General features: G+C 43.4%; 1 protein-coding gene across 1 annotated transcript in view; it reads right to left on the bottom strand.

The window, feature by feature from the left end:
* Positions 1–728: 728 nt before the first annotated feature.
* SERPINB5 (serpin family B member 5) overlaps positions 729–22,737 on the bottom strand; it is a 108,145-nt gene continuing 86,136 nt past the window's right edge. The window contains exon 7 of the mRNA XM_044295099.1: positions 729–1,272. Coding sequence (XP_044151034.1) covers positions 868–1,272 — 405 coding nt within the window. The 3' untranslated portion in view covers positions 729–867. The remainder of the gene's footprint in view (positions 1,273–22,737) is intronic.

Genomic DNA, 22,737 nt, shown 5'->3' with positions numbered 1-22,737 from the left:
GTTAAAAACATAGAAGCAAAGAATACTGGAAAAAATGACATAAAAGAAAAAAGATCCATGTGTCACTAAAAAAGGTGCAAAAATTATTTACATAACTGAAAGGAAAAAAAAGTAATGGCTTTGAAAGAGTGTGCCTGGACAGGAAGCGGAGTATATGGCTCAGTCTTGAACTGGTTAACACAGCACAAGAACCAAAGATTGGGTATGCTGAAATTCATCAAACTCGATCCTCATTGCCTACTCATCCCTCATTTCTTTCTATGAGGAACACCCCTATGTATTAGATTATTATGGGATTCTGCTGATTCCAACAGGATCCACCAACCTGAATTTATTGTGTATGCAGTGCTTAAAATGGCTGCTTTCCTCTATATCCATCAGATATGTTTGGCAATGCAGTTCAGGTTGATCGACATTAAAGGGGCTAAACAGCAGTACCACACGCAAATTGTGGACCAGCATGACACGATTGTTGAAGGACAGCAGTCATGTTTTTCTAGTTCTGTTCTTCCTACATGACCAATGTGAAGTGATATGTGGCTGCTTCTCAAACATTACAGTTTAAATGTATATTATCTGCACTAAGTCCCTACGTAGCAGTCTGAATAATAGAAACTATATGGCAGTAGCTAAACTATGTGTTCCCTTTGGTTTCCACCATATTTGAACTAGATTTATGATTCTGTATATTCTCTATTGCTGAGAACAAAGAAAAAACAAACAGTCACTTTTAGTTTGCAGGTATTTTTATTGAAGAATAGCAATATTACATGAGTGAAATTTCTATGTGCATACATATACGGATACATGATGTGCAGGCTAGCAAACAAAAAATAAAATACTAAAGCAGCAATCTCATTTGATTACCTAAGATGAAACTGCAGGGCCTGTATACCTGCCAAGAAATAGAATACCTTGTGTCTTGCTGTGTTTGATAGCGAACAGGAAAGGGTGGTCAACATTACATTCCGTTTTGGACATCAGGACTCTCTCTCGTATGACATCCACTGTCTCCGTGCCATCCTCTCCTATATCTATGCTATTTTCATAAATTGCTTCAGACACAGACAGACCCTTCTTCTCTGACATTTTCGAAAAATCAGCCACCTCTTCATTGAATGCGTCATTCATGCCCATGCTCTTCAGTTTTTCCTTTAAGTTAAGACTGCTTGTTATCTTAAACTTAGGCAAACTCAGCTTTACTTTGCTGTTGGCCATCATGCTGGGGTTAGTCCAGTTGATATAGTTGTCAGAAGTTAGCTCTTTTTCCAGCTAAAAGTAGCGATGAAGAAGAAGGTTAACATATTTAGCCTAACATATATTGTTTCTAAATTATTATTTAGCTATAAATGGTGGGGTCATTTACTAAAGACCATCATTTCTCACTCCAGTCTTAGTTATAACCCTTCTGGAGGAAGATCCCACCAAATTATTACCTGCTCCCGGTGACCGCATTTGTTTCAGACCGACTCCTGGCACAGGTAAGGGCTTACCTGTGCATTGCCGGACTTGTGAGTCAAGATGGCAGCCCGCATGTGTTCGCGGGCGAACACTGCGAACTGGCCATCGCTGCTGGTCAGTAAGCAAAGCAAAGAGCATAGCATCTCCATGCTTATTGACCAGCTCTTTATCTAACTGAGGGATTAGTCAGATGGTGGGCAGCTGCAGGGGCAAGGAGGAAGGGAGGTGCACTTTTAGGTTGCAAAAGGGACAGGGCCATACAGCCTGGTCAGGCCCTTCACACTCACGGGCCCCATAGCAACTGCGTAGTCTGCCTCAATGGGCAGTAAGCCAGTGATTGTCTGACCGTCCTGCAATCCAGCAATGGTGGCCGTGCTTGCACACTATAGGACAATGGGGTTGGCCTGCAGGATGCTCATAACCCCTGGAAATAAGCAGTGTATAATGTGATGAAAAAATGCATCAAGCCAGCAAAGGAAGCAATGTGGACAATCACAATACATTAGTAAGTGGCTTGTATTAACTTTCTTGACATGATAAATGTCATTTGCTGAAGTGACACAGCCCCTTTAAGGGAAACATAGAACAGTGGTGTAACAGGTAAGATTGAAAGATGAAAGAGACGGTCAGGACATTAACGAGAAGGTGATAATAATTGCGGTAGGTAAAGGCAATAATAGGTTAGGTTATGAGAAAGGCACAATAGTTTAGCATATGAAGTGGCATGATTAAGATCAAATAAGTTGTCTATGTCCTTTATGCTTGCCATTCTCCATCTTTAGTAATGCATACCAGACCAGAAAACTATATGGAAACCAACGCATCATCAGATATCTACTTATATATTTCATTTAAAAAAAGTATTTTAAACTCTGATCTATAAGAAGACAAAGAAGACTTACTACAAATACAGCTTACACGAAGAAGTCCTACAACTGTTACCTTTTCTAGTCCAGTGGAGTCATCTTCAATGCTTTTTGGCATTATAATAAGCATGCTCATCAGTTTGCTTGCAAATGGGATATCGAGGACTACCAAATTCTCTTCGTTTATTGTTCTCACGCCGAGTCGTGCCTCTAGCTGCATCATCTGAACTGGTTTAGTTTCAGTCTAAAAGAGAAGAGTGACATGTTTGTTATACGTATTATTGTTATTAATGTTACTGTTATTACACTTTATTACTAATGTAGAAAAAGTTTATGTACTGTGCACTAGATTACTGTACATAAGTGTATTCAAGTCATGATTGGCCAAGAAGAGGGATCACCAAATGGACACAGAGAAGAATCACGTGCTGCACAATTAAAACAAAAACAAAAATATGCTACGTGTTTCAGTGGCGCTCCGCCATTTTCATCAGGCTGCTCCATCAAGGTAGGTACTATAGATAGATAGATAGATAGATATATATATATATATATATATATATATATATACACACACACACACAATGATGTCCTGGAAGTGAGTGATATATGATTGGTTGTAATGTGTAAAACACTATTGAACACTAATTGAAAATGATATCAGCATAAGGACAGCTGCGTATTAATCTTAACAAGAAAATAGTTTAGAAGATGCCAACCAAATTCACAGAAATAGCCTGATATATAGTGACACCTACTGGTATAATAATTATTTATCCTTCATCCTTATATAGCCAAAAACCCAGATTTACAAATACTATGGCCTAAGGCTCAGGCTGGGTAAATCTGGTGCAGACACTTTTCTCTGATTCTATACCAACTATTGGTTGGCTTACTTCGAGACAGATTATGCCAGAATTGTGGAACGATTTTGGTGCAAAATGGCACATCTTATGCCTGCCCCCTTCCACTAAGCCCCGCCCCTTGTTTTAGTATGAAGCCATAGAGCCTCCATGCACTGCTGTCCAAGATTCAATGTAATCCATGTATACAGGGATATTGAGTAGAAGTATCACACACAGACTGAAGATTTTTTAATGTGCACACTATAAACTAATGATACATATTATCAATGCAGTTGTCTCATTTAAATATATTTCTTTTTATGAGCCTGTTCCCCTTTTTCGGGCTAACTCAGCTGAATGCAATCATGGCTTCGTAATGGTAAAAATGCACATATTTGCAAATAATAACCAGAGACAATTGTGAAGCTGTTGCTGATATGTTGACCTCACAAAGAACTGCTTAGACTGGATACAACCATCTCAGCGGAGACTCGGTATGTGTTTATATATGTAGGTACGTAGAAAGTTACTAATGTGATGACACCTAAATCTTGCTGTAAAAAGTACCAAAATAAAAAAAATCGTTAGAAAAACAGAAAAATCCGCTGCGCATCAAGAACGACAAGAAATTCCAGCTCACCAAACACAGAAGTGCTGGGGGCAGCATAACTGCAATATGTAAGATGCTGCTAATCTAACAATTTGTGTTCACAGGAATCTGCTGCTGTGAGCACAAGAACCAGAAATATTTCTGTTGCATACCTACATTTTGAGTCTGTCGATGTCCACATTCAATGAACTTGGCATTAAATGAGCTAATGCTTTAGAATGAGTTGGGAACCATAGGATGAAACTCCTGAAAAGAGTAAGATACTAAGACCCTTTATAAACATGATCTAATATGATATTACTGGGCAAACTAAATGTACTATTCATACATATTTGTATTAATGTATAAGTAACTTTGTTCTTTTGTTTCTCTTTTATCCATGTTCCATGTGTGGGATTTCTTTTAACTCATTAGAAGGCATTCAGGTCTTGTAGTCCATACCTGGATTTCTTTGGTCTGGTCACATGATTGTGTTAGAGAATCATGATTGGTTGTGTGCGTGTTTAAATGGTCTCTTATCCAATGGTGCCACTTTGGGAGGATTAAATGTAACCTGTCACTGGGATTTTGTGTATAGAGCTGAGGACATGGGTTGCTAGGGGCCAAAAAATACATTGAAAATGGGGAGAATTTGAAACGCAGAGTTAATTAGAAAGGGGTTTAACTTTTCAAAGATACAGTCAATAAAACTTGGACAAACCTTTAAAACTCTAAGCCTGAGAAAGATGGCTATAGTGTTCATACCTTGGTTACATGAAACTCGCACTCTTTTGTTTCTGATTCATTGAACTTATAAAACCAGTTTCCCTTGTAGTATGCAGCTCCCAACAGAATCATATTAGTATTTTCATTCAACAAGCCCTCAGCCAATACATTCTCCATATTGCCTGCAGAAAAAGTTACATAAATGTAAGGATAAAATATAAAATATGCTCTGAATCAAAACTGTCATTAGTTAAAATTATTAACTTTTAAAATAATTAAGCAATTGTATAATATATAACTGCATAACATAAAAATAAAAAAACACAAGCAGTGACATTTTTATTTTTAAAACACTTTTCTATCTACAAAGCAATAATCAGAGAACAATGGATGTTTTTCTAAATGCATTAAGATTTTGAGTATGATATTTATATACATGCCCTATCTTTGGCTGCATCTTGCGGATCGCAGACCCATTGAAGTCAACAGGTCTGCACGATGCAAAGTGCTCACCGCCTGTGCCTCCAACAAGATGCTACTGGCACTGAATTTAATTCATGAACATGTCAATCATAGCAATCCAAATTTTCCATTCTATTCTCCAACTGATGTCCACACGCAACATCTAGGGAAAGATTTATCACAGACCGTTGTTTTACGCCAGTCTTTGAAGTCTCTGATGCTGCTGGTGTATAACTAATTTATGAGGAGGGACAGGCCACATTGTAAATTAGGGTCACCCTCAAGCAGTCCATGCAGATAAATAAAATCTACAGCACCTCCGCACTCCCTTGTCATGCCCCCTTTCCAGGAAGTTGCGACTAAATTTGTTGAAAGTGGCATTTAAAAGGTTGCAAACACGTGGTTTGTGGCTTATTTACCCCAGAAAACAGACACAGGGAGGTGATAAATATCTCCATAGAGCAGGGGTGCACAACCTTTTTTGGTCTGAGGGCCGCATTGTCACATCGCTCTATTTCAAGGGGCCGCAAATAAAAAATGTTGATCGGCGCTCATCTGCCTATTACACAAGCCAGTGCAAAGTGACTGGGGAGGAGTGATTGCTGCCACAGTCGTTCCATCTTCATTTAGATTACACAGGGAGATGTGCTGCAGCTAATCGGACAACTTTCATCCTGATAAAATATGCAAATCAGCCGAAAAATGAGCGATTCCTTGTTTATCGACTGATCAGCTGGACGATAATACTGGCCAGATATAAGCGCTCCTATGAACACTTGTTCCCAGTAATTGTCCCAAATATCGTGCTGCGGCATAGCCCCTGAAACCGAAGAGTTATACTTACCTGCTCCCCGCCGCTCCGGTCCTTTGAACTTCCCCCGCTGTTTACACCTGGCAGTTCATGCACATAGTCATACACCACTCCAGCCAATGACTGGCTTACGCGGTGATGTGGCCACAAGCAACGTGTCACTGCTGAAGCCAGTCATTGACTGGAGCCGTGCAAGTGACCATGGCCATGAACTGTCAGGTGTAAACAGAGCAGGAATCGGAAGATGGAGGCAGCGGGGGCAGCGCAGAGGACCAGAGCGGAGTGGAGCAGGTAATTATGAATCTTCTATTTCAGAGGCCATTCTGCAGTTGCTGTTAAAAATATTTTTTTATCAGAAAAGTGGCGACATTTCCTTCCTTCCTGCCTCTTATTTATAAATCATAGTTATCCTTCACTGCAGAGGACGGAGCTCACTGGTTATTACCATTTCCTGCCAATCCCAAACATTACCTTGCTAGTGGGGAAGGCGCCTATTGGTTAACACTTGAATGACCAGGCCCGAAAAGGCCTTAATGACCAGACACTTTTTTGTGATTTAGCGCGCGTGGTGGTTCAAATGGTTGTAACTATCTTATTTGTTGGACTACCAAAATAATTTGTGCAACTATTTTTATTTGGGGAAACTGTACAAAACGTTTTTAAAAAGTATATTTTTTTTCAAACTATAGCTCCTTGTTCTTTAAATATGCAAACTGACACCAAAATAAATTATTATAATTAGTTCCCTATTTTGTGTAGGCCGTTTTGCTATATAATATGAAAAGTTTCACGTGAATGGGGCGGTAATGGTGACAGTTTTGATTGGTGTGGGTGTTTTTTCTTTTATGTATTATTTTTCTTTTTTACTTAATATATTTCTGCTACATAATATGTCAAAACTGAAAAGAATGGCGTGGTATTAAACAAGCAGGAAGTGCTCAAACCCACATGCAGTTGTGCATATATATAGGGGAGCAGATCCGGCACTTGTGGCCCGTTGCTAATGACGATCCACAGCAAAAATGCATAGGGTGGAGGATGCCCGCAGTGAACCACAAGTACCACAATAGACATCCTACACAAGATAGCAATTATGTGGATGTGATCATCAATATAGCAATATAACTAAATAATAGCAAAGACAGGTGCACTCTGCGGTCTTACTAAACCCTCAAACAGATTTTAAAATTGAGAGATTAGCCAACATGTCCTACGGTGTAGGACATGTCTGAGCCCAAGCACCGCACACATAATATGTCCCCCAAGAGGTCATAAAAAGACCTTGGGGGACACTGTCACTTTTTAAAATTTTGCACTTTTTCCTTTTAATTTTTTACTTCTATTTAAAAATGTATTAATATTTTATTGTATTATTTTTTTATCATTTTTTTTTCTACAAGTTTTTAAAAATATATTTTTGCCACATAATATGTCCCCCAAGGGGTCATAAAAAGACTGTTGTGGGACAGTGAACACTCTTTTATTAAGCACTTTTTACTTTCTATTGTATTTTATTAATTTATTTTTTTATATAATTTTCAATTTTTTGGTGCCACATAATATTTTATTTCTCTTTTCTTTTATTAATATTTTATTATATTTTTTATTTAGTTTTCAAATTTTTTAAAATCATTGTAGCTTTTTTTTATATATATATATTTTTACCACAATTTGTCCCCAAGAGGTCACTGAAAGACCTTTGGGAGACAATAAGTGACTTTTTTTTGTACTATTTCCACTGTAACTGAAGCATCCAAAGGAGCCCCAGTTAGAGGGAAACCAGCCTGCTGCGGAGCCTTTGTACCAGGGCAGCGCTCCTCTGTTCCCGAGACACCCAGCGATCACGTGATCGCCGGGTCCACACTGAGAGCGCTCATAGAGGAGAAGGCAGAAGCATTAATAAAGCGCTTCTGTCTTCTCCTCGGCTTCCCCGCTCTCACTAATAGCTGGGGACCCTTTTCGCTCCTGCTACAGTGCAAAAACTCTGATCCATCTGCTGTACGGCGCTCTGTGCAGAAACACAGCTGATTGCAGGATCAGCTGTGTTTCTGCCCAGCAGGGTGGGGGCCGCAAGCCATGGTTTTGGGGGCCGCATGCGGTCCGCGGTCCGCAGGTTGTGCACCCCTGCCTTAGAGTCTTACTGGAATAATTTTAAGGCTCGTATCACCACGAAAACATGGGTGTTTTCATTATTTTCTCCCAACATATTTTGCAGAATTCATGTAGATCAGTTAGATCAGTTAGACAAAGACACTTTCAGCACTGTGCTTCTGCTTGTTGCAGAGCAGTTTCCTGTTTAGGATTATGCAGAATGATTATGTTTATTATTTACTAGCAGAAGGACCCGGCTTTGCAAGGGTATATATTTCATCTATTTAATTTAATGTTTGTGTGTGTCATTAAAAGATATAGACAGTATCCACTATAACAGTGACATCTACAGTACCCTGCCCCTTTAACCACTTCACATCCGGGCCATTTACCTCTTCCTGACAGAGCCTAATTTTGCAAATCTGACATGTGTCACGTTATGTGGTAATAACTTTGGAAAGCTTTTACTTATCCAAGCCATTCTGAGATTGTTTTCTCATGACCCATTGTACTTCATGACAGTGGTAAATTTGAGTCGATACATTTTACCTTTATTTATAAAATAATCCAATATTTACCAACATTTTTGAAAAATTCGCAATTTTCTAAATTTTTATTTCTCTGCTTTTAAAGTGATACCTCATAAAATATTTATTACTTAACATTCCCCATATGTCTACTTTATGTTGGCATCATTTTGGAAATGTCATTTTATTTTTTAGGACGTTAAAAGGCTTAGAATTTTAGAAACAATTCTTTATATTTTTAAAAACATTTCCAAAGCCCACTTTTTAAGGACCAGTTCAGGTCTGAAGTCCCTTTGTGGGGCTTACATAGTTGAAACCCCCCATAAATGACCCCATTGTAGAAACTACACCCCTCAAGTCACTCAAAAATAATTTTACAAACTGTATTAACCCTTTAGGTTTTCCACAAGAATTAAAGGAAAATGGAGATTTCAAAATTTCACTTTTTTGGCAGATTTTCCATTTTAATATTTTTTTTTCTTTAACACATCGAGGGTTAACAGCCAAACAAAACTCAATATTTATTACCCTGATTCTGCGGTTTACAGAAACAACCCACATGTGGTCGTAAACTGATGTAAGGGCACACGGCACGGCGCAGAAGAAAAGAAGCGCCATATGGTTTTTGGAAGGCAGATTTTGCTGGACTGGTTTTTAGATGCCATGTCCCATTTGAAGCCCCCCGATACACCTCTACAGTAAAAAATCTCACAAAAAGTGACCCCATTTTGGAAACTATGGGATAAGGTGCCAGTTTTATTGGTACTATTTTGGGGTACATATAATTTTTAATTGCTCTATATTACATTTTTTGTGAGGCACGATAACAAAAAAAAATGGCTGTTTTGGCACTGGTTTTATTTTTTACAACATTCATCTGACATGGTAGATTATGTGCTATTTCTATAGAGCAGGTTGTTACGAATGCAATCTTATCAAATATGTCTCCTTTTGTGATTGTTTGTTTCAGTTTTACATAATAAAGCATTTTTGAAAAAAAATCATGACTCCATTTTCTGAACACCATTTTTTTTTTCTGCCGATCGTCTGATGCAGGGGCTTTTTTTTTGGAGGAAGAGTTGACGTTTTTTTTGGTACCATTTTTGGGTACATATGATATTTTAATCAATTATTATTTCACTTTATGGGGCAAGGTGACCAAAAAATTGGTTAAGTACAGTTTTTATTTATTTATTTTTACAGCTTTCACCTAAGCGGTTAGGTCATGTGGCATTTTAATAGAGCAGATCGTTACAGATGTGGCAAGACCTAATATGTATACTTTTTCCTATTTATTTAAGTTTTACACAATAATAGCATTTTTTAAACCAAAAAAAATGATGTTTTAGTGTCTCCATAGTCCGAGAGCCATAGCTTTTTTTTTTTTTTGATCGATTGTCTTAGTTAGAGTCTAATTTTTTGCAGGAAGAGGTGATAGTTTGATTGTTACAATTTTAGGGGCATACACCTATTTGATCGATTGCTGTACAATGCTGTACAGCCTCAGTGCAGGGCTGATCGTGGTCTGTAGAAGACCCAACAGCTCCTGCACTCTCCTGGCCCCTGCGGTCGCATGACCACCGGGCCAGGAAGCGCATAAAGCTTCCTAATATGTATACACAGCGCTCGTTGAATGCTGTGTATACAGCAATTTAAAAGGCAGAGACACCTGGGAACTGTCCCTGCCTTCTCTCTGGGTTGCCCTGCTGTCACTGACAGCGGGCCCCCCGCTCGGCAGCTGCACGATTAGCATGCAGCTGCCATCTCTGAATGGACGTTCCAAAATGTCCATTCAGAGATAAACATCCACCCATAGGACATTTATATATCCTATGGGCGAATGTGAAGTGGTTAACAGTGACCGCCACAGTGGCCTGCCCCGTAACAATAACATCCACAGCATCCACCCCCTTAACAGTGACCTCCATAGCATCCCACCCCCTTAACAGTGATCTCCACAGCATCCCGCCCCTCAACAGTGACCTCTACAGCAGTCCACCCCTTTAACAGTGACCTCCACAGTACCCCGCTCCTTAACAGTGGTCTCTACAGCAATCTGCCTGTCACAGATGTAGTAGGGGAGAACACCAACAGACAACAAGAAGGAAGGGGAAAGACACTAGGCCTCACGGCTAGGGAAGGAAAAGGGTCACCACCTATAAAATCCTGCTCCTGGCCCTAACTCCTATCCGTATGGGCACCTATTGATGGTAAAGATGCCCATTTTTCTAGGAACATAGAAAACCTTGGTGAACCTCGGATGCCCTAAAGGTAATGACAGGGCAGAGACAACCCGTTCCTTCCCTGGTGAAGGAACCAGCCTCTCGCTGAGGGGGGGGGGGGGGAGAATACAAAACACAACAAGCGGAACACTTAACTTCTGTGGATGATGGATGAACAGGACTTCAACAAGAACCCTACTCCAGCTCTTCCAAAACCAAATGAAGCTATCCAGAGCAAGGAATGATGGGTAAAGTCAGACTAAATAGGGAGAGGTAAAGGTCACATGATCCACTCCACACCTGAACAGGAGGTGTGGACATACCAGCAACACACAGACAAGGTGAAACCAAAAGAGGCTGTCAGATCACTCATGTGCAGTCAATATTTCAGACCTTATAACACCTGTCACAGGTGTGACACTGCCCCTAAACACTAACCTTCATAGCGGACCATCCCCTTAACTGTAAACTCCACAGCAGTCTGCCCCTACGGTGGCCAGAGGTCCGGTTTTAGGCCGGACAGTCCGGCTTTCAGACTCCCTGTCCTCCGTTGGGCTCAGGGGCTGGACGGACACAGGGATGTCCTTTTGAACAGCTCACTCTCAGACAGCAGCACAGTGCTGTCTGATCGTGAGCTGCAGGGAGAAAGTCACCCTCGCTCCCACCCGTACAGCCGACATAAGTTGATTTTTACCTTCATTTTTTCAGTCTCCGCCGACTGCGGATTGGAAGGGGTGTGGTCTAACTGGGATCAGGGCGGGGCTTAGTGGGACCTGGGACGGGGTTTTTAAGTCCATCTTTTGCCCCCTTAACTGTGACCTCCACAGCACTCCGCTCCCTTAACACTGTCATCCACAGCGCCCTGCCCCTTTAAAGCTGACCTACAGCAGTGAAGAAAAATGGCTGGGTTGTTATGGAAACGTGGTTTAAAACTGTATGTATGTGGAGACTGGCAAGCTTCTATTGGCTGATAAGGGTTATGTGACCAGGCTTCTATTGGCTAATGCATTTTTTCTAAATATCTCAGGAACGGTACTGTCACGCCCTGCCCTGTGAGTGATCTGAGAAGATCTGTCAGACTTGCTGCACGTGAATCTTTCTGACAGATTGCTTTGTTTTGGTTTTGGGCCAGATCCCACCTCCTCACAGATTCTGCTCATTAGTTTGTTAGTGATGCTATTTATACCTGCCTCTCACTATAGCCCTTGCAGTTTATAGTTTCTCCTGGAGATCTCTGCTGGTGGTTGGTGGATCTCCTGCTCCCTGTTTGTCTTCATTTAAGTTCTCTTTCCTTCCCTTCTGTTGTTTGTACTGGCTAGGCCTTAAGTAGACGCTGTGTGGCGGAACCCGCCTCACCACTGGGCATTGGAGAGGCCTGGCTGCCCGCCTCCTACCTGCTGACTATGGCCCCTGGTGATTTGGTACGTTTGAATGCAATATTTGGGCATGTGGTATTTTATATTGCTGCTACTGGCCCTTTAATGGCCATGTTATGACTTTTAGGAACAATGCCCCTTTAAGACTGTGTAGCAGATTGCATTCAGGCTGTCTTAAATACTATGCATGTTATTATGTGTTCGGTTACATTGTATATGTGTATGCCAGGGTTCAAGTTAGTCCATTACGTTTGGTAATTGTATTTTGTGGATTGCGTCTGAGACAATGCTTATTGTGTTGGTTAATTACGTCTCAGACAATGCTCATTGTGTTTTGTTTATTGCGTTACAGACAGAGGGAAGGGGATTTTGTGTACAATTGCTGGGAAGGTTTAAATACTGTAGATACATATGATTGGCTGTTTTGCAGAGCCTGTGGGTGGTACCTTGTTGAAAGATGTGTATAAATCAATGCTTGTGTTAAAATAAAGGAAGTTCCTGTTTTAAACCTCAAGGTGAAGTGTCGTCTCATTCTTGGGGGAGGATTTATTGCATGCTGTCCCAGTTTGACTGCTAGGAGTGAAAACCTATTTGTATGGTTCCTATTCAACTGCCTACAGCAGGGGTGGCCAACCTGTGGCTCTTGAGCCACATGCGGCTCTTTGCTTCTTCAAGTGAGGCTCTAGCTGTGAAGCCAGGAAGCAGTCAGGCGGCTCACTCTCCACCCCATGCTCAGATCTCTTTTCCTGATCGGGCACTGTTGCTACTTTGCAGCTCCAGCGCACTCTTCACTACGTCCTGATGCACACAATGTGAGAACGTAGTATGTGGAGACACGCACTATGACCTGACGTTGTGCTCATCAGGTCACAGTGGATAGCGTGTCAGACCTGCAGAGTAGCAGGAGCCCAGCGCCTGATCAGGAGGGAAGATATATTTTTTAAATTATAGAACTGAGCTTGGGGGTCTGATCTGAGCATCAGTGGGATGATCGGAGCATGAGGGTTCAGATCTGAGCATGGGGGTCTTGTTTGAGCATGGGTTGGTCAGGTCTGATCATGGGGGGGTCTTGTTTGAGCATGGGTTGGTCAGGTCTGATCATGGGGGGGTCAGATCTGAGAAGGGGGAGATCTGAGCACTCAGGGTCTGACACTGGGAGTCTGATTTGTGTTGCCTGATCCGAGCATTGGGGGTCTGATTTGGAGGTCTGATGAGGCTTGGGGATCTTATTGTAGGTCAGATTAGGATTGGAGATCTGATATAGGTGTCTGATCTGAGGTCTGATGAAAAATATTTTTTTTTTGTTTTTTTTCTCTGCTAATGAAAAAGAAAAAAATATTTTAGCAGACCTCAGATTGGATGAAAAATATTTATTTTCTTTTTCTTTGTGAAAACCTAGGTGCATCTTGCAGGGCGAAAAAATATGGTGACTTGTGTGTAATTGTACAGCTTGTGGCTCCTGGTAGTCATATGTTGTTGATTTTTTGGCTCTTTGTGTATGTAAGGTTGGCCACCCCTGGCCTACAGCATTCAGGCTTGAAGAGGATTTATCTGCTTCTTCGGTTTGGTGATTGTGGTGTCTGCCAGAGTGCTTGGAAGCCTCAGGAAACGCTAGGCACATCCGTAAACGGAGGTACTCAGTCGGGGTGCCAGGTGATCCGTTACAGAACCCACAAAGCAACACTCTTGGCGCTCCACGTCCTGCTTCTTCTCCTTTTCCTCTCTCCTACCATGGAAGGGAAGGTACATTACTTTTACTGCCCACTGGGTGAACCTGTCAAGCATGCAACCCGTGGCACCCATGTGGATTTGGTGTTACCGCCACGGATTGCATGCAGGCCTGTCTCTTCTTCTCCTCTTCCTACTCCATCCTCCGTCTCCTCCTCGGCTGACTCCTCCTTTTCTACTGCTACCGCCTCTTCCGCTGCACCCACCCAGCTCCCCAGAATCTATTTGACATTCCAGGTGAGACGTTGCCATGCTGTGCTGCGTCTGTTGTGCCTGGAAGCCAAGAGCCACACCGGTCCTGCACTCCTTTCAGCTCTGTGGTCACAGGCCGATCAGTGGCTAACCCCGTTCAATTTGATAGTTTGTAAAGTGGTGTGCAACAATGGTGCCAATCTGCTGAGCGAGCTGAAACAGGGCAAAATGACACATGTGCCGTGCATGGCACACGTCCTGAACTTAGTCGTGCAGCAATTTTTTGCCAAATACTCGAGGTCTAGGAAGTCTTGCGGCAGGCCAGGAAAATCTCTTGCCTTTTTAGAAGATCTTACATGGCCATGGCTTACCTTGCTGACATTCAGCATTGACACCACTTGCCCGTCAGAGGTCTGATTTTTGACTGCCCGATGCGATGTAACTCCACCTTGTATATGCTTGATAGGCTGCTCCAGCAGAAACGTGCCGTTAACAACTTCCTGTACAAACTCTGTGGCAGGACAGGTTCTTGGGAGCTTTTTTTTTTTTTTCACTGTACCCAGGGCTCGAGTCCTGCGGGAACGTGTGGAAACGGCGTTCCTGCACTTTTTTCATAGCAGGAACGCCGTTCCCTTTCAGGGCCAGCTGTCTTTAATGCTTTAACGCCAGGCAAAAGGACCAGGAAGCTGGGAAGGCTTTGTACGCACCGCTTCCTGGTCCTCTGTAGGTAATCCTTGAAGTCAAAATATACCATCGGATTGGAGAAAACTCAGATCTGATGGTATATTCTAAATCCGAGGCGTTCCCATGGTGCATCATTGGTGGGCAGTACGCCCTCCCCGGTATTCCAGTATTAAAATCATTGGTGGGCAGTGCGCACTTCCCCCGCCCTTCCCAGTATTAAAATCATTGGTGGGCACTGCGCCCTCCCCCTGCCCTTCCCAGTATTAAAATCATTGGTGGGCAGTGCACCCTCCCCCCCAGTATAAAAATCATTGGTGGCAGCGGCAGTTCCGATCGGGGTCCCAGCAGTGTAATGCTGGGGCTCCGATTGCTTACCATCGCAGCCAGGACGCTACTGAAGTCCTGTCTGCCATGGCCAGTTACTCTGCAGCAATATACTTTCATTCGCTTTGGCAGTCCGCTTGCTCCTTCTTCTTGTAACTCACAGGTCTGTGTGGCGCATTGCTATAAGCAATGCACCGCACAGACCTGTAAGTTACAAGAAGAAGGAACGCCGGGGCAGCCACAGCGCAAGTAAGTATGCTGTTGACTAACTGACTATGGCAGCCATATAGGACTTTGGTAGCATCCTGGCTGCCATGGTAACTGATCAGAGCCCCAGCATTACACTGGTGGGACTCCGATCGGAACTGCCGCTGCCACCAATGATGGGGGGGGAGCGCACTGCCCACAAATGATTTTAATACTGGGGGGAGGATGCACTGCCCAACAATGATTTTAATACAGGAAAGGGCGGGGGGAGGGTGCACTGCCCACAATTGATTTTAATACTGGGGAGGGCGCACTGCCCACCAATGATTTTAATACTGGGGGGAGGGCGCACTGCCCACCATTGATTTTAATACCGGGGAGGGGGGGTGCACTGCCCACCAATATTTTAAATACCTGGGAGGGTGGGAGGGCGCACTGCCCACCAATGATTTTAATACTGGGGAGAGCGCACTGCCCACAAGTGATTTTAATACTGGGGGAGGATGCACTGCCCAACAATGATTTTAATACAGGGAAGGGCGGGGGGAGGGTGCACTGCCCACCATTGATTTTAATACTGGGGAGGGCGCACTGCCCACCAATGATTTTAATACTGGGGGGAGGGCGCACTGCCCACCATTGATTTTAATACCGGGGAGGGGGGGTGCACTGCCCACCAATATTTTAAATACCTGGGAGAGTGGGAGGGCGCACTGCCCACCAATGATTTTAATACTGGGGAGAGCGCACTGGGGGCTGATGGAGAGGCACTGGGAGCTGATGGAGAGGCACTGGAGGCTGGTGAGAGGCACTGAGGGCTGCTATGAGGCTATTGGGCACTGCTATGAGGCTACTGGGGGCTGCTATGAGGCTACTGGGGGCTGCTATGAGGCTACTGGGGGCTGCTATGAGGCTACTGAGGGCTGCTATGAGGCTACTGGGGGTTGCTTTAAGGCTGCTGGGGTCTGCTATAAGGCTACTGGGGGTTGCTTTAAGGCTGCTGGGGGGCTGCTATGAGGCATGGGGCTCTAATCTAAAGTCTGATTGGGGGTCATTCATATTGGGGTCTGAGCTGAGGTGTGATCTGAGGTCTTATTGGGGTCTTATTAACATTGGGGCTGTAAGCTGAGGTCTGATTAACATTGGGGGTCTGATTGGTGGTCTGACCTGAGGTGTAATGAAAAATTGTTGTGTGTAATGTTTGGGGCCTGTACTCCAATGCCCTGCAGTAAAATTGATATTCAATGACCGTCTAATTTACCTCCAGCCACATAATCACTTGTTCTTTTCTGTACTGTGAATGAATAATTTTTGGGGCCTGTACTCCACTGGCCTGATGTCACGGCTGAGGATGGGGGAAACCCTCAGCCGTGAGATGCCAGGTGTTGTAGTGGCTACTCGGCCATGAGCACAGGATAGGGAGCAGGTCACCTCCTCAACGCATCCCTAACCTGACCCTAACTCCTAACCAGCATGGGCCGACCTTTAAGGTAGGAGGACCCATGCGCAGGAACCTCGGAGCCCTATCTTACCCTCCGCAGATCCCTGCGCTAGGAGCTGGGTAAGACGCCCTACTCCTCCTTGGCACGGAGGAGCAGGAGTCTCAATGGCCAAGCTGTTGGGAAAAGGGGAACACTAACAGACTAATAGGAAATGGCAGGCGAACTAAGTAGTTCTACCAACCTGCCACAGCCTTGCTGACTGGATCCCTCAAGAGACAGGAATCCAGAACCATTAGCTGCACCAAAACATAGAAAGCTCCCAACAGAAGAACATACAACCTCACCAACATAAAGACATCAACAAGAACAATAATTTTTATGACCACAGGGGTGGCTCTCACAGGCAGGTCAAATACACAGGAGGCTGCTCCAGCTAGCAGGGCTGAAGCAACCTACTGAACCATGCAAAACACTCAGGCTTTATAGGCCAAGAAGCCACACCCACAGTCAGACACACCCAGTGACATCACTCACACACTGGGAAGGGAGTTAACCCTTCCAGCACCACAGAAGGGAAAACACCAACTTAAAGGGGAAGTGCACACAATACAAAAACACAAGTGCACACATACACACAGACACCTAACATAGAGGTTGCTAGGTGCAACCACATGCACAGCAGGAAAGCTGCCACATACATACGTTGTCAGCGGCAACCACAGGTGAGGCAAATACCACTGCCCTCACCTGTGATTGACAACAAAACCAAACCGCTGACAATCGCATGCGGTTGAGAGTCACGGTCATAGCCATGGCCGTGACACTCCCACCCCTCAAAGCCCCCCCACCGAAAAAAAAAACGAAACTGGTGAGGAACTCACACAGGGGATGGGAGAAGGAGACGTCCACCCTCAGGACATGGTTCCCAGGAGGTCACTGTCAGCTGCATCCTCTCCCAGCTCACACTAGCCAGTCCGACGAGGCCTGCAGCCCGCACCAGCGACACAGGGATGGAACCACAGAGAGTGGACGAGGGGACTCTCCACTAACGTCCCCACTCCAGTCGCTACCAGCAGACACTCCTAACCAGCACGCAGCCGGACCACTTACGGAGTGCTGCCAGCAAACGACCAGAGATGGGAACATGGAGAGGGACGAGGGACCACTAACACGGACACGGAGGGTACAGTGGCGGGGAATAAGCCACCAACCGTGCCGTTAACGGTGATCCCCCCGGGACGTTCTCCCTCCGGAGAACGCGCATGCAGGCCACAAGGGGATGGCACTGCATGCTGCACCCTCTTCCGAAGGTGTGCACACCGCACACCAAACAACACCACGTGCAAGAAATCAGGGGGACGCCAAACGAGGCAACGGTGAAGGCAAGGCGAGGAATCGCCACTCACCGCGCTGTCAGAGGCGAAACCCCCAGAACGCTCTCCCTCCGAAGAGCACGCATGCACCCCATCCTCAGACGGCGGTGCATGCTTTACCCTCTTTCGAGGGAACGCCACGTGAGAAGCCTTTGTGGTCATACTGTCACGGCTGAGGATGGGGGAAACCCTCAGCCGTGAGATGCCAGGTGGTGTTGTGACTACTCAGCCATGAGAACAGGATAGGGAGCAGGTCACCTCCTCACGCATCCCTACCCTGACCCTAACTCCTAACCTGCATGGGCCGACCTTGATGGTAGGAGGACCCATGCGCAGGAACCTCGGAGCCCTGTCTTACCCTCCGCAGATCCCTGAGCTAGGAGCTGGGTAAGACGACCTACTCCTCCTTGGCACGGAGGAGCAGGAGTCTCAATGGCCAAGCTGTTGGGAAAAGGGGAACACAAACAGCAATATGGAAATGGCAGGCGAACAAGAAGTTCACCAACCTGCCACAGCCTTGCTGACTGGATCCCTAAACAGACAGGGATCCAGAACCGTATGCTGCACAGAAACATAAGAAGGTACCAACAGAACAACATGCTACACCACACACATAAAGACATAGGCATAACAACTAAACACTTTTTTTATGACCACAGGGGTGGCTCTCACAGGCAGGTCAAATACACAGGAGGCTGCTCCAGCTAGCAGGGCTGAAGCAACCTACTGAACCATGCAAAACACTCAGGCTTTATAGGCCAAGAAGCCACACCCACAGTCAGACACACCCAGTGACATCACTCACACACTGGGAAGGGAGTTAACCCTTCCAGCACCACAGAAGGGAAAACACCAACTTAAAGGGGAAGTGCACAAAATACATAAACACAAGTGCACACATACACACAGACACCTAACATAGAGGTTGCTAGGTGCAACCACATGCACAGCAGGAAAGCTGCCACATACATATGTTGTCAGCGGCAACCACAGGTGAGGCAAATACCACTGCCCTCACCTGTGATTGACAACAAAACCAAACCGCTGACAATCGCATGCGGTTGAGAGTCACGGTCATAGCCATGGCCGTGACACCTGAAGTAAAATTGCTATACAATGACCTTCTTATATACTTCCAGCCACATAATCACTTAATGTTTTCTGTCCGGTGAATGAATAATTATTGGGGCCTTTAGTCCACTGGCCTGCAGCAAAATTAATATCCAATGACCGTCTAATATACCTCCAGCCACATAATCACTTGATGTTTTCTGTCCGGTAAATGCCTAATCTTTGGGGCCTGCACTCCACTGGCCTGCAGTAAAATTGATATACAATGACCATCTAATATAACTCCAGCCACATAATCACTTGATCTTTTCTGTACGGTGAATGCCTTATTGTTGGGGCCTCAGAGGAATTCAACACCTATGACGACCATGTGTTATATAATTTCACCTGTTATCATTTGGGGTTTATTCAAGAGGGGGGATTTCGTTAGTCATGTTTTTAATCCAATTTAAATTTTTTAGTTGTTTTAATCATATGTTTTTGACATGTATTTGTACTGGCCTGCAATAAAATTGATATCCAATGACCGTCTAATATACCTCCAGCCACATAATCACTTGTTCTTTTCTGTACGTTGAATGAATAATTTTTGGGGCCTGTACTCCACTGGCCTGAAGTAAAATTGCTATACAATGACCATCTAATATACCTCCAGCCACATAATCACTTGTTCTTTTCTGTACTGTGAATTAATAATTTTTGGGGCCTGTAGTCCACTGGCCTGCAGTAAAATTGATATTTAATGACCGTCTTATATTCCTCCAGCCACATAATCATTTGATCTTTTCTGTCCGGTGAATGAATAATTTTTGGGGCCTCGGAGGAATTCAACACCTATGACGACCATGTGTTATCAAATTTCACCTCTTATCATTTTGGGTTTATTCAAGAGGGGGGATTTCGTTAGTCATGTTTTTAATCCAATTTAAAATTTTTAGTTGTTTTAAACATATGTATTTGACATTTATTTGTACTGGCCTGCAGTAAAATTGATATCCAATGACCGTCTAATATACCTCCAGCCACATAATCACTTGATGTTTTCTGTTCGGTAAATGCCTAATCTTTGGGGCCTGTACTCCACTGGCCTGCAGTAAAATTGATATCCAATGACCATCTAATATAACTCCAGCCACATAATCACTTGATCTTTTCTGTCCGGTAAATGAATAATTTTTGGGGCCTGTAGTCCACTGGCCTGCAGTAAAATTGATATCCATCGACCGTCTAACATACCTCCAGCCACATAATCACTTGTTCTTTTCTGTACGTTGAATGAATAATTTTTGGGGCCTGTACTCCACTGGCCGGAAGTAAAATTGCTATACAATGACCATCTAATATACCTCCAGCCACATAATCACTTGTTCTTTGCTGTACTGTGAATTAATAATTTTTGGGGCCTGTAGTCCACTGGCCTGCAGTAAAATTGATATCCAATGACCGTCTTATATTCCTCCAGCCACATAATCATTTGATCTTTTCTGTCCATTGAATGAATAATTTTTGGGGCCTCTGAGGAATTTAACACCTATGATGACCATGTGTTATCGAATTTCACCTCTTATCATTTTGGGTTTATTCAAGAGAGGGGATTTTGTTAGCTATGTTTTTAATCCAATTTAATTTTGTTAGTTTATTAATCATATGTATTTGACATGTATTTGTACTGGCCTGCAGTAAAATTGATATCCAATGACCGTCTAATATACCTCCAGCCACATAATCACTTGTTCTTGATTATGAATAATTTGAATAATTTTTGGGGCCTTTAGTCCACTGGCCTGCAGTAAAATTGATATCCATTAACTGTCTAATTACCTCCGGGGCCCCAACAATATAATTGTTGGTATCGGAGGAATTCAACACCTATGACGACCATGTGTTATGAAATTAACCTGTTATCATTAGGTTTTTTTTCAAGAGGGGGGATTTCTTTAGCCATGTTTTAATCCAATTTTAAATTTATAGTTGTTTTAAACATATGTATTTGACATGTCATTGTACTGGCCTGCATTAAAAGTGATATCCAATGACCGTCTAATATACCTCAAGCCACAAAATCACTTGATATTTTCTGTACGATGAATTGCATAATTTTTGGGGCCTGTAATCTAACTAGTCAACAGTTAAATTGTTATATGGTGACTGCCTAATGTACTGTACCTCCAGCCACATTATCAATTGTTCTTTTCTGTACGGTGAATTAATAATTTTTGGGGCCTATAGTCCACTGGCCTGCAGTAAAATTGATATCCATTGACTGTCTAATATACCTTCAGCCACATAATCACTTGATGTTTTCTGTACGGTGAATGCATAATGTTTGGGCCTGTACTCCACTGGCCTGCAGTAAAATTGATATCCAATGACCGTCTAATATACCTCCAGCCACATAATCACTTGATCTTTTCTGTCCAATGAATGAATAATTTTTGGGGCCCTGTAGTCCACTGGCCTGAAGTAAAATTGATATCCATTGACCGTCTAATATACCTCCAGCCATATAATCACTTGATCTTTTCTGTACAGTGAATGCCTTATTTTTGGGGTCTGTAATCCAACTGGCCAACAGTAAAATTGTTATACGGTGACCGCCTAATGTACCTCCAGCCACATCATCAATTGTTCTTTTCTGTATAGTGAATTAATAATTTTTGGGGCCTATAGTCCACTGGCCTGCAGTAAAATTGATATCCATTGACCGTCTAATATACCTCCAGCCATATAATCACTTGATCTTTTCTGTCCGGTGAATGCCTTATTTTTGGGGTCTGTAATCCAACTGGCCAACAGTAAAATTGTTATACGGTGACCGCCTAATGTACCTCCAGCCACATCATCAATTGTTCTTTCTGTATAGTGAATTAATAATTTTTGGGGCCTATAGTCCACTGGCCTGCAGTAAAATTGATATCCATGACCGTCTAATATACCTCCAGCCACATAATTACTTGATGTTTCTGTCTGGTGAATGCGTAATGTTTGGGGCCTGTACTCCACTGGCCTGCTGTAAAATTGATATCCAATGACCATCTAATATACCTCCTGCTACATAATCACTTGATGTTTTCTGTCCGTTGAATGCCTAATGTTTGGGGCCTGTACTCACGTGGTCTAAAATAAATTTTTTCTAGGCTCCAGCAGGGCACATTTTTGACATTTTCCCTTTAAGATGCATAAAAATGGCCCCTGATTAAAATACATATTTTCTGTGGGAATTTTTGCCATTGATCACCCTCTGGTATGTCACTGTCCATGTTGTGGGATGATTTTTGCACTTCTGGTAAGTATTTGGTGGCTGCAAATATGACATTTGATCGCGATCGCATTCGCGAATCGTCCCGGGCGATGTTAGTCCATCACTATCCATAGACTACTAGTCCCCAAGAAGAGATGAAATATAACCCTTCTCCAGAGACCAAGGATTGTGTTAATTCAGAGCTTTGGGTTCTGTTTATACTGGTATTAGGTTTGACAGTATTAAAAATGCTTTATGTGAAAATGATGGACATCATGATGGGACCCTGTTGGACCCCACATTAAGTCAATTTGGTATGCCAGATGCCGGTGGCATCCACCATGCAACGGATTTGGTAGATTGTCACGGCTTCTGTTATCAATAGAGACAAGACCGCAAGTGTAAACATAGCCTTATCGCATATATAAAGTATATCTTTGCTATTTACCCTTATCTAGACACCCAGTAGTAATACAAATGTCATCAAATCACCAGCTTT

This window comes from Bufo gargarizans, chromosome 5, assembly GCF_014858855.1.
Source record: "Bufo gargarizans isolate SCDJY-AF-19 chromosome 5, ASM1485885v1, whole genome shotgun sequence".
NCBI classification, from domain to species: domain Eukaryota; kingdom Metazoa; phylum Chordata; class Amphibia; order Anura; family Bufonidae; genus Bufo; species Bufo gargarizans.
This window is presented reverse-complemented; position numbering and strand designations above follow the sequence as displayed.